We start from the raw sequence: 13,567 nt of genomic DNA on the forward strand, positions 1-13,567 counted from the left end.
TTAATCTCTCTCTCTCTCTCTCTCTTTTTATTTTTCTTTCTTTCACTATTGTTAGTAACGTACAAAAAGCTCGGCGTTGCGCGGAAAATTATTTGCCACGGTGCGTTGTCACTCAATGAGTACGTCTGCTGGCTTGGTGGTTTCAAAGGATCTGCGAAAAAGAAAGATAGAAAAAAGAAAGAGAGAGAGAGAGAGAGAGTGAGAGAGAGTAAGCAAAAGGATGAATTAACGAAGACATCGAAACCCCATTACTTTCGTGGTGGTTTCGGTAGATTTTAATTGCGGATAGAATAAGTTGAGTAGGAAGGGATGATATTACAAGTATGGCACGGATCCAACTGCTTTAGATCCAATGGAAAAAAAAAAAAATAATAGTCCGTTAACTCGGCAGTCTGTCTGTCCATCCGTCAGATTTCTCTCACGCGCGAGAAAAAAAAAGAAAAATCACCCACTGCTATTTGTGCTCAGACTCTTGCGAGAAATTTCCTCTTTCCCTGTTCTGTCTGTCAGTCTGTCTGTCTGTCTGTCTCATTTTCATTCTACTTCGTCGCGGATTTGAGTCTCCACTTGGTAAGAAGAAGTCTTTGAGTTTCAGAGGAAAACAGCAGAAGGGCAACCACCACGACAACGACCAAGACGAAGACGAAGACAACGTACTCGACCAACGGATTGTTATCTCTGGTGCTGTTGTTATTATACCGATCGACCATCCAGATTTTAATTGCGGACAGAAAGAAGAAACCATGAACTCGCGTCGGCTTCCATTAAGTAGAAAAGAACCGTCTTGGCACGGACATTTCCAGGCTCTTGGAAGATAATAATTACGTGATACAATATAGGCGCCGGTCTGCCTTGGGTGTCACCTTTCTCTTCTTCTTCCGTGAACAGAAAGCCAGAGCACTTCCTATAGGGGGACGGGGAAGGAGTAACGAGGAGGATATTGCTGAATAATAAGTTGCTTTTTTTATAATGCCAAACGATACAATGGACGGATATTTTTTAATGAATGAATGTAGAAAAAAAAATGCAAATGTTAACGTTAAAACGTGAAATCCGTTAATTCGTTAAATAATTGTGGCGTTGAAAGATAAAAGGGGTAAAATTTTGAGGAATAATTTTAATTCATTAGTTATTTCATTAACCCTTAGAATGCTATGGACGTATATATGCGTTTAGTAATATTAATGTAAAATAATGTAATGTTTTTATTAATTAATTAAATTATATTCAGAAACAAATACTTTAATTTTTAATTATAATTACTTATAAATAATATATATATATTTTATTAACTAAATTATAATAATAAATTATTCCGTTCTTATAAAATATTTTAGTTAAAAGTTTACAGCACTCAAAGGGATAAAAATATCACAAATAATTTAAAAATATATAATAAAATTATTGTCATATTAAATTTAAATTTATAGCAAATTAATTAAACTTTAACACTTTAACGTTAACACAATCATGAAATACCTATTGTTGTTAGAATTAAACAAAACAAAAGTATCCTATCTCATAATTTTGAATTATTTTTATCAAAAGTATGATAAGAAAACGTTAGGACCAATATGCATGTATGATATTGGCCCTAATGTTTTTTTCGCAATCGTTCTTAACGCAAGTTGCTTTGTTCTACGAACTCTTCTCTTCTCTTCTCGAGGCCGGTGAAGTTCGTTTGAAGTCTCAGCTACCGGAAGGTTGAAAGAATCCGTGATTTTGTGCTGGGTATTTCTCCCCTTTTTCCTCAACGTATAGTCACCCACAACGAAACCCTACGACGACGACGACGACCATACCAACTACGACGTCAACCTCTACGACGTCAACGACGACGAAGGAGAGCCTTGGCGATGGGGCACCCTTGCCCTTGACTGTAGGCGCGAGAATGCTTGTCTGAGGGTTGCCTGGACTCCCAGACAGACTGTGTAGACGCAAAAAGGAAAAGTAAGAGAGAAAGGGAAAAGCACCGACGAGACGTCGTGTATCGTCCTACAACCAACCAACCAACCAACCAACCAACCAACCAACCAACCAACCAACCAACCAACCAACCAACCACCCCTCCTCCTCCGGTTACTCCTCTTCTCTGTATCTTTCATTGCTTCTATGCCCAAGCAGAACGTCTATGTATAAGTAGTCACATAGAATCGTTGTTCATGGGTGTCCGGGAGTCTGCTCGAGTGGTGGAGGGTGTCGAGAGGACCCCGACGGAAGTTTAAAGTGCTCCTCCGACTTGTTCGTTGGCTCGCTCTAACACGCATAGTTAACTGGCTCGTGCAAACCTGTTCTATGCAAGAGTTTTGCATGTCATAGATTTTCTCCAAGAAATAATAATCCTTTCCTTTCATCTTTCTCTTCGTTTTACCATCATTAGAATTATCCAATAATCGTTCAAGTGTGAAACATTAGACTCATTGTAAATTTACCAATGCTACAACTAACAAAATTGACCACCAAAGTGATCAGGAAAACATCAAACACTTACAGTAACAAACCTAACTTCTTCGAACGTTGTTGCTAACAACTATCGGACCAACACATATCGTTCGCGTGTAACACGAGCTTCTACCACTCGTGGGAATCCTTTTAAGAAGCTTCAGGGTACATCTACGTAAGTTAAGTGAGAAATCGCTTGAAGCAATCCAACAGAGAAAGAAAGTAAGATAGTAGTGAATTGTAGAATAATGGTTGAGCTCACGCGTTTCTGGCAAACCCTTCATCGAATTCTTAATGCATACCAAAGCGTGTACGAGCCAACGAACGAGTGGATTCTAACCGTACAGCAAGAATTCGAGAGGATTCTTCGCATTCCAATATTGGGATTCCCCAGCATTTATACCTCTGGTGTGATAGATCACACTTTGTACGATTAATCGATATATTCCTGATTTTTTTTTCAGAAAATTTTCTATTAGGACAACTCACCTTTCAGATGTTCAGGTGTATCCGCAGCACCAGCTCGCATGATGTCGTTCAGGTAATGTTCCAATGTTCGCATACTGTCCAACGGTGAATTTCCATTGGCCGTCATGCGATCCTGAAAACAATTCGTTCAAAATAAATAAATATTCTTGTATTATTTTTTGTCTTATCAACCTAGACGAAAAATAAAATGAACGTAAAATGAAAAAAAGAAAAAGATGATCCACCATAAAACCACTTTTCATCGCAAAAGATCGCGATGCTTCTTAGGAAGCAGCAGCAAGCTCGTATAAGTTAGCCCACACTTTGCTAGCCAGAAGGGGCACCCCCTGAAATCTCGGTCCTTTCATAGCACTCGCTATTATCCTTAATCGAAATGAGCTCCTCTGGTCAAGAAAAGACTTTTAGAGTCGGCCGAGCGAACAGACAGAATGGCCGTCTCGCAGACAGCAGAGGAAAGAAACAGAAAAGACGAGAAAAGAAAGAAAGGAAGGAAGAAAGTTAAAAAAAAGTAAAAAGAAAAAAAGAAAGCTAGCCGACGGTAGCAGTGATGGTGGTGGTGATGGTGATGGTGGCGGCAAAAGTAACCTGAAAGAAGACAGAGCCCAAGCGCAAGGTGAAACAGAAAGAAGGGTGTAGGATGTGAAAAAAGAGAGAAAAAAAAAAGAAAAAGAGTCCGTAATAGACCACTTTCGACGAAGCGGAGTGCAGTTAATGCAAGGAACCATTGAAAAGTCTCTTTCTCCCTTCATCTCTCTTTATTCTACACCCAAGTCTTTCCCTTTTCCTTTATTCACGAAACACGTCACCACTGTTTTTACTGATACAACTTAACTAGACGATATACAAACGATAATTATGATCAAAGTACGCGATACAGTTTTTAAACAAATTTTAATATTTATTTATGAATTCTAATTTATTTTTACATCTGATTAATTCAATGTTGTTCTATTGGGTTGGCAACTAAGTCATTGCTGATTTTATAAAGTCACCTATCGATAAAGTTTGCAATTATTTACTTGCCAAGCCAATATTTTCATAAATTGTAAAAAAAGATCTCATTTGAACATAAACCAATAAGTTTTTGCAATCTTCAAATTGTTACATTCACTTACAAAAGTGCTTGAAACGTGTCGTCTAAGGAGAGGTAACAATAAACCCTAAAACAATGAGAACAACAACTAAATACAGGGCAATACGTGTAAAACCTTTTGAGAGATTAAAACGTAGAAAAAAAAAAGTATTCGAAAAGCACTTTGGGTATTCACACACAAGCATCTTCAATACTGTTTCAACGATTCGGCATCGAGAAGAAAGGGGTGATCGTGTTCTCGGTACTTTTAGCGGTTCCTAAAGTACCACTCCTTTCGTCGGAAGTTCGCCACCCGCTTCTCCTCACCCTATCCTCTTTGCACAGTCGCGTCGTGAAAAAAAAAAGAGAGAAAGAGAGAGGGTTTTACGAGTTATAAGCACAGGCAGGAGCTTGCTAAACGAGCTATCCAAAAAATGCTTGCCCGTATTCTTTGACACTGACCAATTGAAAGAAAAAAAAAAAAAAAGAACAAAAGATAAAAGCAAATAAGAGCGTGTATGATGGGATGATAAAAAAAGAAATAATACTCCTTGACATATAAAAATATCGCAGCTGTGTTTACTTCTTTCTATCATTCCGGTTCTTCTATTTTCCTCATCGTGTTGAACCGTCCGCCTGTCTGAGCATAAATGATTTTACTACTTCGTCTTGGTGATCTTCCTACATATATACAAGGTATGTACAGTTTAAGTAGTAAATATCACGTCTGTTGAATATCATTGAAATAACGATCGTATTTCAAAAGGATTTTCGTCATAATATTTGGATGCTTCAAACATGATTGATATAGATCATAGAAAATATTTCATTTCATTTGTTTTGACACTTCAAAGAATTCGTACGTTTCTTTTTGTGCAAAATGACCGTGACATTTACTTGGTCAGCAGCAATGGGGGTAGGTCAATAGAAGAAGAAGAAGAAGAAGAAGAAGAAAAAAAAAGTCATAGAGGGAAGTACAACAATATGGTAAATTGGATTATTTACCGGAAGAAACGGGCACGAAAAATAGAAAGCACATTCCTGAAGAAGGTTCGACGTCAAATAATCGGCCCATCTCTCTTCAGTGAATACGGGCGGAGGTACAAAAGGTGGGGCCACCTTTTCCACCGACTCTTTTCTCGTCGTCTCTTTCGTGCTACCTGCAACCCCCAGACCCAACACGCTTGTTCCATCCCTTCTCTCTTTTTCTCTAACACACACATATATACCAATACCCGAAGCTTTTCTAACTTCTACCCTCTCCTTTTCTCGCTTTCTACCACTGAACGAACCCTCTTATTCCCTACTCCTAGAACCAAGTATATCCCTACCCTTAGCGAATCACTCCCCACTTCTTCTTTCCAGTAAAGCCACGGATGTTCTAGCTCGGTTCAACCCACTTCCCCTTCTTCCTTCCTACTGAAAGTATGCATACAAGCACGCGCGCACGTGTGTACACACAACTCTAATACCTACCCACTCATCAAGGAGAACTCTCACACGCAGCCGATTGCGCTCGCGCGTTCATTCGTGCGTATTATCCGTCTCTATCAAACTCAGAGCGCACACCGTGTAGCGCTTATTCTCTCATACCCTTGCACAGCACCGTGGAAAATCAATATAGGGAAACCAGGAAGCAGAAGCAGCAGCAGCAGCAGAAGCAGCAGTAGCAGTAGCAGCTGCAGTTGCAGCAGCAGCAGCAGTAGCAGCAGGGCGTCGACAGCAATCTCTGTGCAGCCTCCAACCCAGTACCGCCCTTCCTCTCTCCCCACTACTCTAGTAGCTAGTCTGACCGCTCCACCCCTTATTTTACCACCCCTATCAAAATATCTCGGTCCTTCTCTCTGTTTCTTCTACCCCTTCCTATCATCCGTTCGTTTATCTCTATTTCATGTTTATCCATGACCACCAGATTCGTTCCCACGAATACTATCGGCACATTTTCTTCTGCCCCACTTTTCTTTTTTTGCTTCTTCTTCCTCCATATCCTTCCGTATATCTTTTTGCTTTTGATTTTCTTCTTTTTTTCTTTCTCCCTTTTGCTCGTCCAACCGACAATCTCCTTCCTTCTTATTTAGTTTTCCTATATTATGCATTCAAGTACAAAAGATAGGAGGGAATAATTTCAATTTACTACCCTTATCGACCGTCGTCCTACTATTTTGGGGCCAACGCCAGTGCTGCGTTGCAAGTGCTGCCCTCTTTTCTCGTTTGTTTATACGCGGTATAAAGGTCAGAAGTTGTTCCACTTACACGAGCCATACCATTGGCTTCTTGTTGCTTCACCCATCCTTCTATTTCCCCCTCTTCTCATTCCTTTTCTCTCATTTTTTTTCTTTTTCTTTTTTATTCTCATTACTTCCAACCCTTCACATTCTGTTTGTAGTATGTCATTAAATGAAATCTCGTGCACAAACATATTCTTCATTACGTGTTACATATTAATAAATATATATCCAATATATATATATATATATATATATATATATATATTATCGATTTCTCAATATCAATTGCTAGTCATGAACCTTGACCAACAACTCTTGACCACTGTTGATTACCATCAACCACAATCACCAACACACTATCATCAAAGTCAATACTATTACCACTTCTACTACCACAACTTTAAATAGATGACCGCTCTTCTAACACTGGAGTCATCCTATGCGCAAAAATTTCATACCACAATAAGAAGAATACAAGAAAAAATAAAATATCAACACATATAACTAGAAATTGGGTGATATGGTTGGAGTAACGAAGAAAAACACACTTCAGACTCGTACACTCGTACTTACGCGGCCCCGTGCACCACTTACTCCCTTCTCACATTTTTAATTGAAAAGAAAAAAGAAGAAATGAGAAAACCAAAAAAAAAAAAAGAAAAAAACAAGAAACTGACTAGACAGATGTATAGCGCAAAAATGCATTTCACGAGTTAACGAACTGCTGAAAAAGATTTTTTTTTTCCCCCAAGATCTAGACTCTTCTAATTCGACGACTTGCGTCGTAATTACGTGGAAGGAAGCAGTTTCAAGGGGCCCAAGACTAGGGGGTGTCGCAAAGAGAAGACAAGAGTAGCGGAAGTTACAGAGAACTTTCTTCTCTCTCTCTCTCTCTCTCTCTCTCTCTTTCTCTCTCTCTCTTATACTTCCACTTCCACTTTCACATCTTCGTCGGTCTAGACATGGTTGTTCTTGTGTGTCGTCTATCTTCTCTCCCTTGTTCTACATACGTTTTTGTACTCGACGTTTTTGTCCTCTATTTTTTTTTTTCTCACACCATGTCTCGTCTGACGCACAATCTAGCATACATATATCTATTACATACATATATATAATATATATATATACAGACACCTGTGAGGAACACAAGTCTACCTCTCCAAAGCCCAACCATATCTCAGAATAGAGAATGCTCACAAGCACGCACGCACGCAAGCAAGCATGCATGCATACATGTATTCACGCGCCCAAACACGTAAGTGTATTGAACTTGCACGAGGTGCTAGTAGGTGCTTCACAAGGTGTGCGCGCTTTCACCGCGACTCCCATGATACGTCCATTAGACTCCGTACAGGAACAATAATTATTATGTTGGAGGGAATACTACTCTAGTGGCGTCAAGGGTGAACACGTATATGTGTAGAGAGATAGAGAGAGAGGACTAAAGTTGTATGAGTGAAGAACGAAAAGAAATAAACAAAACGAAATGGTGAAACTGAAAAGAAGAGTATTCTGAAGAGTCACCGACGATACTCTGGAAGACCTTTTAACTTTTATATTGTGCATAGGCAACTTACTTCCTATTCGTATTTCCTTTCAACTATTAGCATAAGCTCACATTAAGGTTACATACCATATGTGATTATATCAAATAATTGTGTCTCAACTTTTATACTTTGAACATAAAAAAACCCTACATCAATTGTATGAATATATTTAGATAAAGATAAAAGTGTATTGAGAAAAAGAGGAAGAAAGTTGTAGAATATATATTTTGTTGTTTTTATCGGATCGAAAACGAAGAAGAAGAAGAAGAAGAAGAAGAGGAAGGGACGATAAAATTTCTCGAAAAAGAACCGCGTCATTGTAGGTCGATAAAATTGTGCTCTGGAAGGCTGATTTCCTTCGCGTAAGATTTATAGATAGCCCCGGGTCTGCCTTTCTCCCTTCCCTTCTCGTGGAAGAAATCTGCTGACCCGAGGGGTCGATGCGGTATTGCCGGAGTGAAGATCACCGATAGAACGAGGGAAGGGTGTGGAAGAAGAAGAGTATACAGGGCAGACATAGCGTAGCCTGGATCCCTAGGCGTGTACGAAAGAAACGATTCCAGTCAGCTAGCGCAAAGTAGGTCACCTCTTCTCTCTTTCTCTTTCTCTCCCTCTACTTCTCCTACCATTTCTGTCTCTTTCTCACTCCCTGGGTTTGGCTCTATCGATAGAGTAGGACACTTCGAGAGTTGACAGAAGAGAGAGAGAGAGAAAGGGGTGGTGCAGTTAAACGTACAGGGTGGTAACACTGCTACGGCATAGGAGGAACGATGGCGGCAAAAGGGTGGAGAATGCGGAAAACAGTGGCGCTACTGTCGTTCTACTAGCTTCTATACTGCAGATGATAGCGTTACCTGTCTGTAATTGCGTTTAATTGTATAAACTTACGTGACGGAGCATACATTAAGGTACCCTATTCCAAGCTTTACAATTAGAGAGAAACTTGGTCGAACAATTTGATTCCATTAACGACATATTGTTTATCTAATTATATCGAATATTTAACCTCGAAAATGTTGTTTCATGAACATTTCAATATTACAGTTCTTGTATAACGATTTTTTCAAATAACTTGATTTTATTTTTATGATGTTAGATAAAAGAAACTAAAGAAAAGTATTAACAAATACAACATACTGTATATTTAACCTATTTAAATTAATTTATCAATATTTAAATATATCATTTTTTCTACGAGCATCACGATGATCTTTATCAAACTATACCATTATCAATTAACAATGTATATATATATATATATTTAGTTTTGAAGATAATTAGCATCGATAAAATAGTTCGTGCAAACTTTCATATTGTCGTTAGGGTTATATTCGAAAATAACTTAGAGAAACCTCTAACACAGATAAAAGAAAAAGTTAACAAAGTTATTAACAAACACAACACGATGTTTTATACCTTCATATAAAAACTATAAAACTAACTTTATCGATATCTAAATATCATTTTCACGAGCACTACAATTTATCTTTAACGGGGACACTCAAAGTACGAATAACGAAGAGTAATCAAGAATGTTTAAGTATAATTAATCATAGTTTCACTAGCATCAAAAATCATTCTCGTAAAATGATACTTTGACGTAAACAAAGTATAAAAGTTACCTGTTCAATTTTTACAATGTTAATAATTGAAATATGGAACTCTCGAGGTTTTCAAAACTGTTTTTTTTTTTTTTTTTTTTTTTTTTTAATATGCAATGCTAAGATGACACAAAAATGTATATGGTAAAATTGAACATTAATATTAATGTTATTATATATATATATATATATATATATTGTCGCTTTGTCATGACCAATTATTGGGTTGGCAAGAAAGTAATTTCGGCTTGCATCAATAAATAGCATTATGTTTGTTTCGTTACTCTTTTAATAATGTTTGAATTTTTTTCTTTTGACGTTTGGTAGTTGACACTTTTAGAGATTGCTATAGAAACAAATTTCGTGTAATTGTAAATAAACGTAAAATTAAACAATTGAGTTTTATTTCACACTAGAAAATCGAAATTACTTTCTTACCAACCCAATATATATACATATATATAAGACAAATTTGTAATATATTTATATACGAACACAATCAAATATTTATTCATATATTAATAGTTATTATAAACATATTAGCCCATCTTGTCGCGGTTTATTTTAACAATTATATTAATTTACGATGATATTAGCGTGACCTATATATTCGTTACAACGTCGTAGTAACCGTCGTATACGACAACAACGATAAAGCAAGATAAGAAATTTGAAATAATTGTTCGTTAAACGTTGTTGTAACATTCTTAAGACAAACGACAAAACGAAATCCCCCCCCCCTCCCAAAAAAAAATGTTTCAATGAGAAAAATTTCGAAGAATTGAAAAGACAAATGATTGTAGTTGTTAATTGAAGAATAAAAAAAAAAATATACTTTGGTTTAATGTAATGTTCGTTACTTCGTGCGGAAGCTCAACGCGAAAAATCTATATCACACGAAAGCGGAGTGCTGACCTATAAACCTCGTACCGGGTCACTTCGCACCGGCGCACTCCCGAATTCAAATAGGGCGGACCTTAAAATCGGGCTAATCACTCTGGGACCTAACTGTAAGATTTCTCTTATGGAATTTTATACTTTTATTCTTTTTGGTTGCTTTTCTAACTTCAAATAACCCATCACTTCCCTCTCACACGCTATACTTATTTCTAGATAAGTTTTATTTTTTTATTTTTATTTTTTTTTTTTCTAGTAAAATCCAAGAGACAAACCGATCGATAACACTAACACATTCATAGTCACGTAATATACATTTTAATTTCTTTTTATTCTTTCTTTCTTTTCTTTTTATATGCTGTATATATATATATAGCTTTGATTATTTTTTTTCTTTTTTTTTTTATGTGTTATATGTATTTCTCTGTAGATGTATTTTTTTCTTCCTCTTTTTGCTTTTTAATAAAACGCGATATGATTTCGAATAATCTACTTAACATTTAACCTATATATTGCATTATAAGGTCAAACTTGACGTGAAATAAAATATTAGAAATTATAATATTAGAATTTAATTGCCCGAAACTTTTTTTTTTATTAGCTTGTATTCATTACGCGTGACCGTATTTCATTTAATTAGATAAACAAAATAGGAGAATTAATAAAAATTAATAGGAGAGTATGATTTAACAAATTCATTTGAAAAAAGTACATATATATGTATATATGAATTTTGTTATCAGAGATATTTAAATTAAAACGATTAGAAAAAAGACAATAAAAACAAAATTAGAAAAGTAAAAGAAATTAATAGTAAAATATATGATTTAGAAATTCATTTAGAAAAAAAAAAACAAAAAATGTACATATATGTATATGAATATTTTGATCAGAGATATTAGAATAAAAACTATTAGAAAAATTAAAAAAAAAGTTAATAATAAAGTATATGAATTAAAAATTCATTTAAAAAATAAATTACATACATATATGTGTTTGAATATTTGTATCAAAGATATTAAAATTAAAACCATTAAAAAAAAAACAAAATAAATAAATAATAAAAATTATTATTAATAAAGTATTTGAATTGAAGAACTCATTTTAAAAAGAAATATTTCACATAATCGTATGAATATATTTTTATCGAAGATAATTCAAATTAAAACAAATCGAATGATCGACGTGAATCGAGAAAAGAGAAGAGAATTAACTAGGAAAATAAATTTACGGTGTATAAATGGATTAAAAGGAAAAAAGAAGAAGAAGAAGAAGAAAAAAAAACCCAAGTTGTATACAGACTGATAAAACAACGATATCGATATTAGATTATTAATACTCAAGGACAAATTATTATTAATTAACACGAAGCAATTAACATCAACTTTAACGAAGTTAACGTAACGCGTGATAAACGTTTAGTTGTTTGTTCACGCACGCAACTGTTTGGCAGATAGAAAAAATGTCATTTAAATAAATTTCATTCGTGTTACTTTTTGCTAAATAATTTATCGTTTAGATCTTTGAAACAAGAAGAACAAAAAAAAAAAAATTCAATCAAATCTGCACAGAAACGATACGAGAAAAAAAATGATCAGCGTTCTTGTCTTTTATTATAACAATAATAATAATAATAATAATATTTATGAAAAGAAAAGAAAGATTTTTAATTTGTTGATAAATTGATTGCGATAAAAACTTGGATTAAAAAAATAAGAAGAAAAAAAATAAATTAACGTTCGTAATTACAATGACCTAATTATTGCCGACAGAATAATATATAAAATATATATTATTATAATAATAATATATATATATATATAATTCTCTATATATAATATTTTAATATTAATAATTATAAATATGATATATATAATATTTTATTATTATAAATAATAAATATAATATTAAATATATTTTATTTATTTATATTAAATAATATATTATTAATTTAATATTATAATTATTATATATTGATATTACTAATTATTAATATAAACTAACTATATATTTAATATTATATATAAAATCTTATACAATTATAGAATATTATAATATAATTATAAATAATTATAAATAACATAATCCTACCTAAAAGAAATTTTGTATCAATAAAAAAATAACATTTTCTTTTGCTTATCTTGCAAACCTAAAACCGAAATATTTTTTTACAAAAAATGCTTGCACATCTTCAACTTACTACGATGAAATTAATTTTTTTTGTGTTCTCTCAAAAAAAAGCAAGAAAAAAAATAATCTTTGATATATCTGGACACCACAGTTAACGCCTACACTGATTAGGAGTTTGATCTAAAAAACAAATGGAAAAAAAAGAAACCAAAAAAGAAGAAAATAACATTGATGAAGTTCGATGGATGATGATGATGAACAATATTACGAATTTAACGTTCGCTTATCTATTTTCCTCATTTAGTTTACCAACGCATCAGTTATTCTCGCCCAATGTATTATCTCTCTCCCCGAAGGCGTTTAAGCAACCAGCATGTGATTATAGTTGATATTATGTCAGATCAATCATGAGCTGTGAGGCCTACGAATAAGGGAAAATTAGAGACACGTAGTAGTAAATCGTTCTAACGTCTCATCCCATCTTGCATTGATAATAACACCCTAAATTATAACCATATACAACCATACATGGTACACATATGTGTATGTGTATTACGCAGGTGCGTATAACCTTGATAAAACAATTCATTCTTTTCCCATCTTACACAGTTCAAAAAGTGTCTCATAAAAAGCTTTCCACATTCTTACGAAAGAACAAAAATTTAATCGAAACTAGGACAAGGACTCTTTTAATACATTCCTCAACAAATCTAGGACAAGATATCGAATCATAAGGGAGAATGAAAAAGAAGAGAAAAAGAAAATGTAGGATTATATGCCGAGAAAATATCAAGATAAAGTGTGCTTTCAACCATCAATCTACGTTTCATCTCAATTGTATTTGTTTGTCGTAGGAAAAAAAAAAAACGACAACAACAACAACAACAAGCAAACATATCGATTACTTTTTAATACCATTAATGGTTTTCACGTTATAGGTCTTTCAAATGAGAGAGAAAACAAAATATATTTAAATAATAAATCTATTGTGTGGATTGTGTTCGTAAAGTTCGCGCCGATTTTTGGTAGATGGTATAAAGTTTTGTTGTTGTTGAAAAATCTGAAAATTTTTGCTGAAAAACCTGAGAAATGTTGCAATGGACAAAATTTTGTAAGTTTGCCGTAAAGATGGAGAATACTTATATTATATACTTATAATAG

The 13,567-nt window shown here is 34.3% G+C and overlaps 1 protein-coding gene across 1 annotated transcript in view; it reads right to left on the reverse strand.

Annotated features, from left to right (window-relative positions):
- Positions 1-13,567, reverse strand: part of orb2 (cytoplasmic polyadenylation element-binding protein orb2) — a 182,856-nt gene that overhangs the window by 162,636 nt on the left and 6,653 nt on the right. Inside the window, exon 2 of the mRNA XM_089176397.1 lies at positions 2,932-3,043. Coding sequence (XP_089032523.1) covers positions 2,932-3,043 — 112 coding nt within the window. The remainder of the gene's footprint in view (positions 1-2,931; positions 3,044-13,567) is intronic.

This window comes from Polistes dominula, unplaced genomic scaffold (genome assembly GCF_049000335.1).
Source record: "Polistes dominula isolate Pdom_NZ unplaced genomic scaffold, Pdom_raw_medaka contig_25, whole genome shotgun sequence".
NCBI lineage: Eukaryota > Metazoa > Arthropoda > Insecta > Hymenoptera > Vespidae > Polistes > Polistes dominula.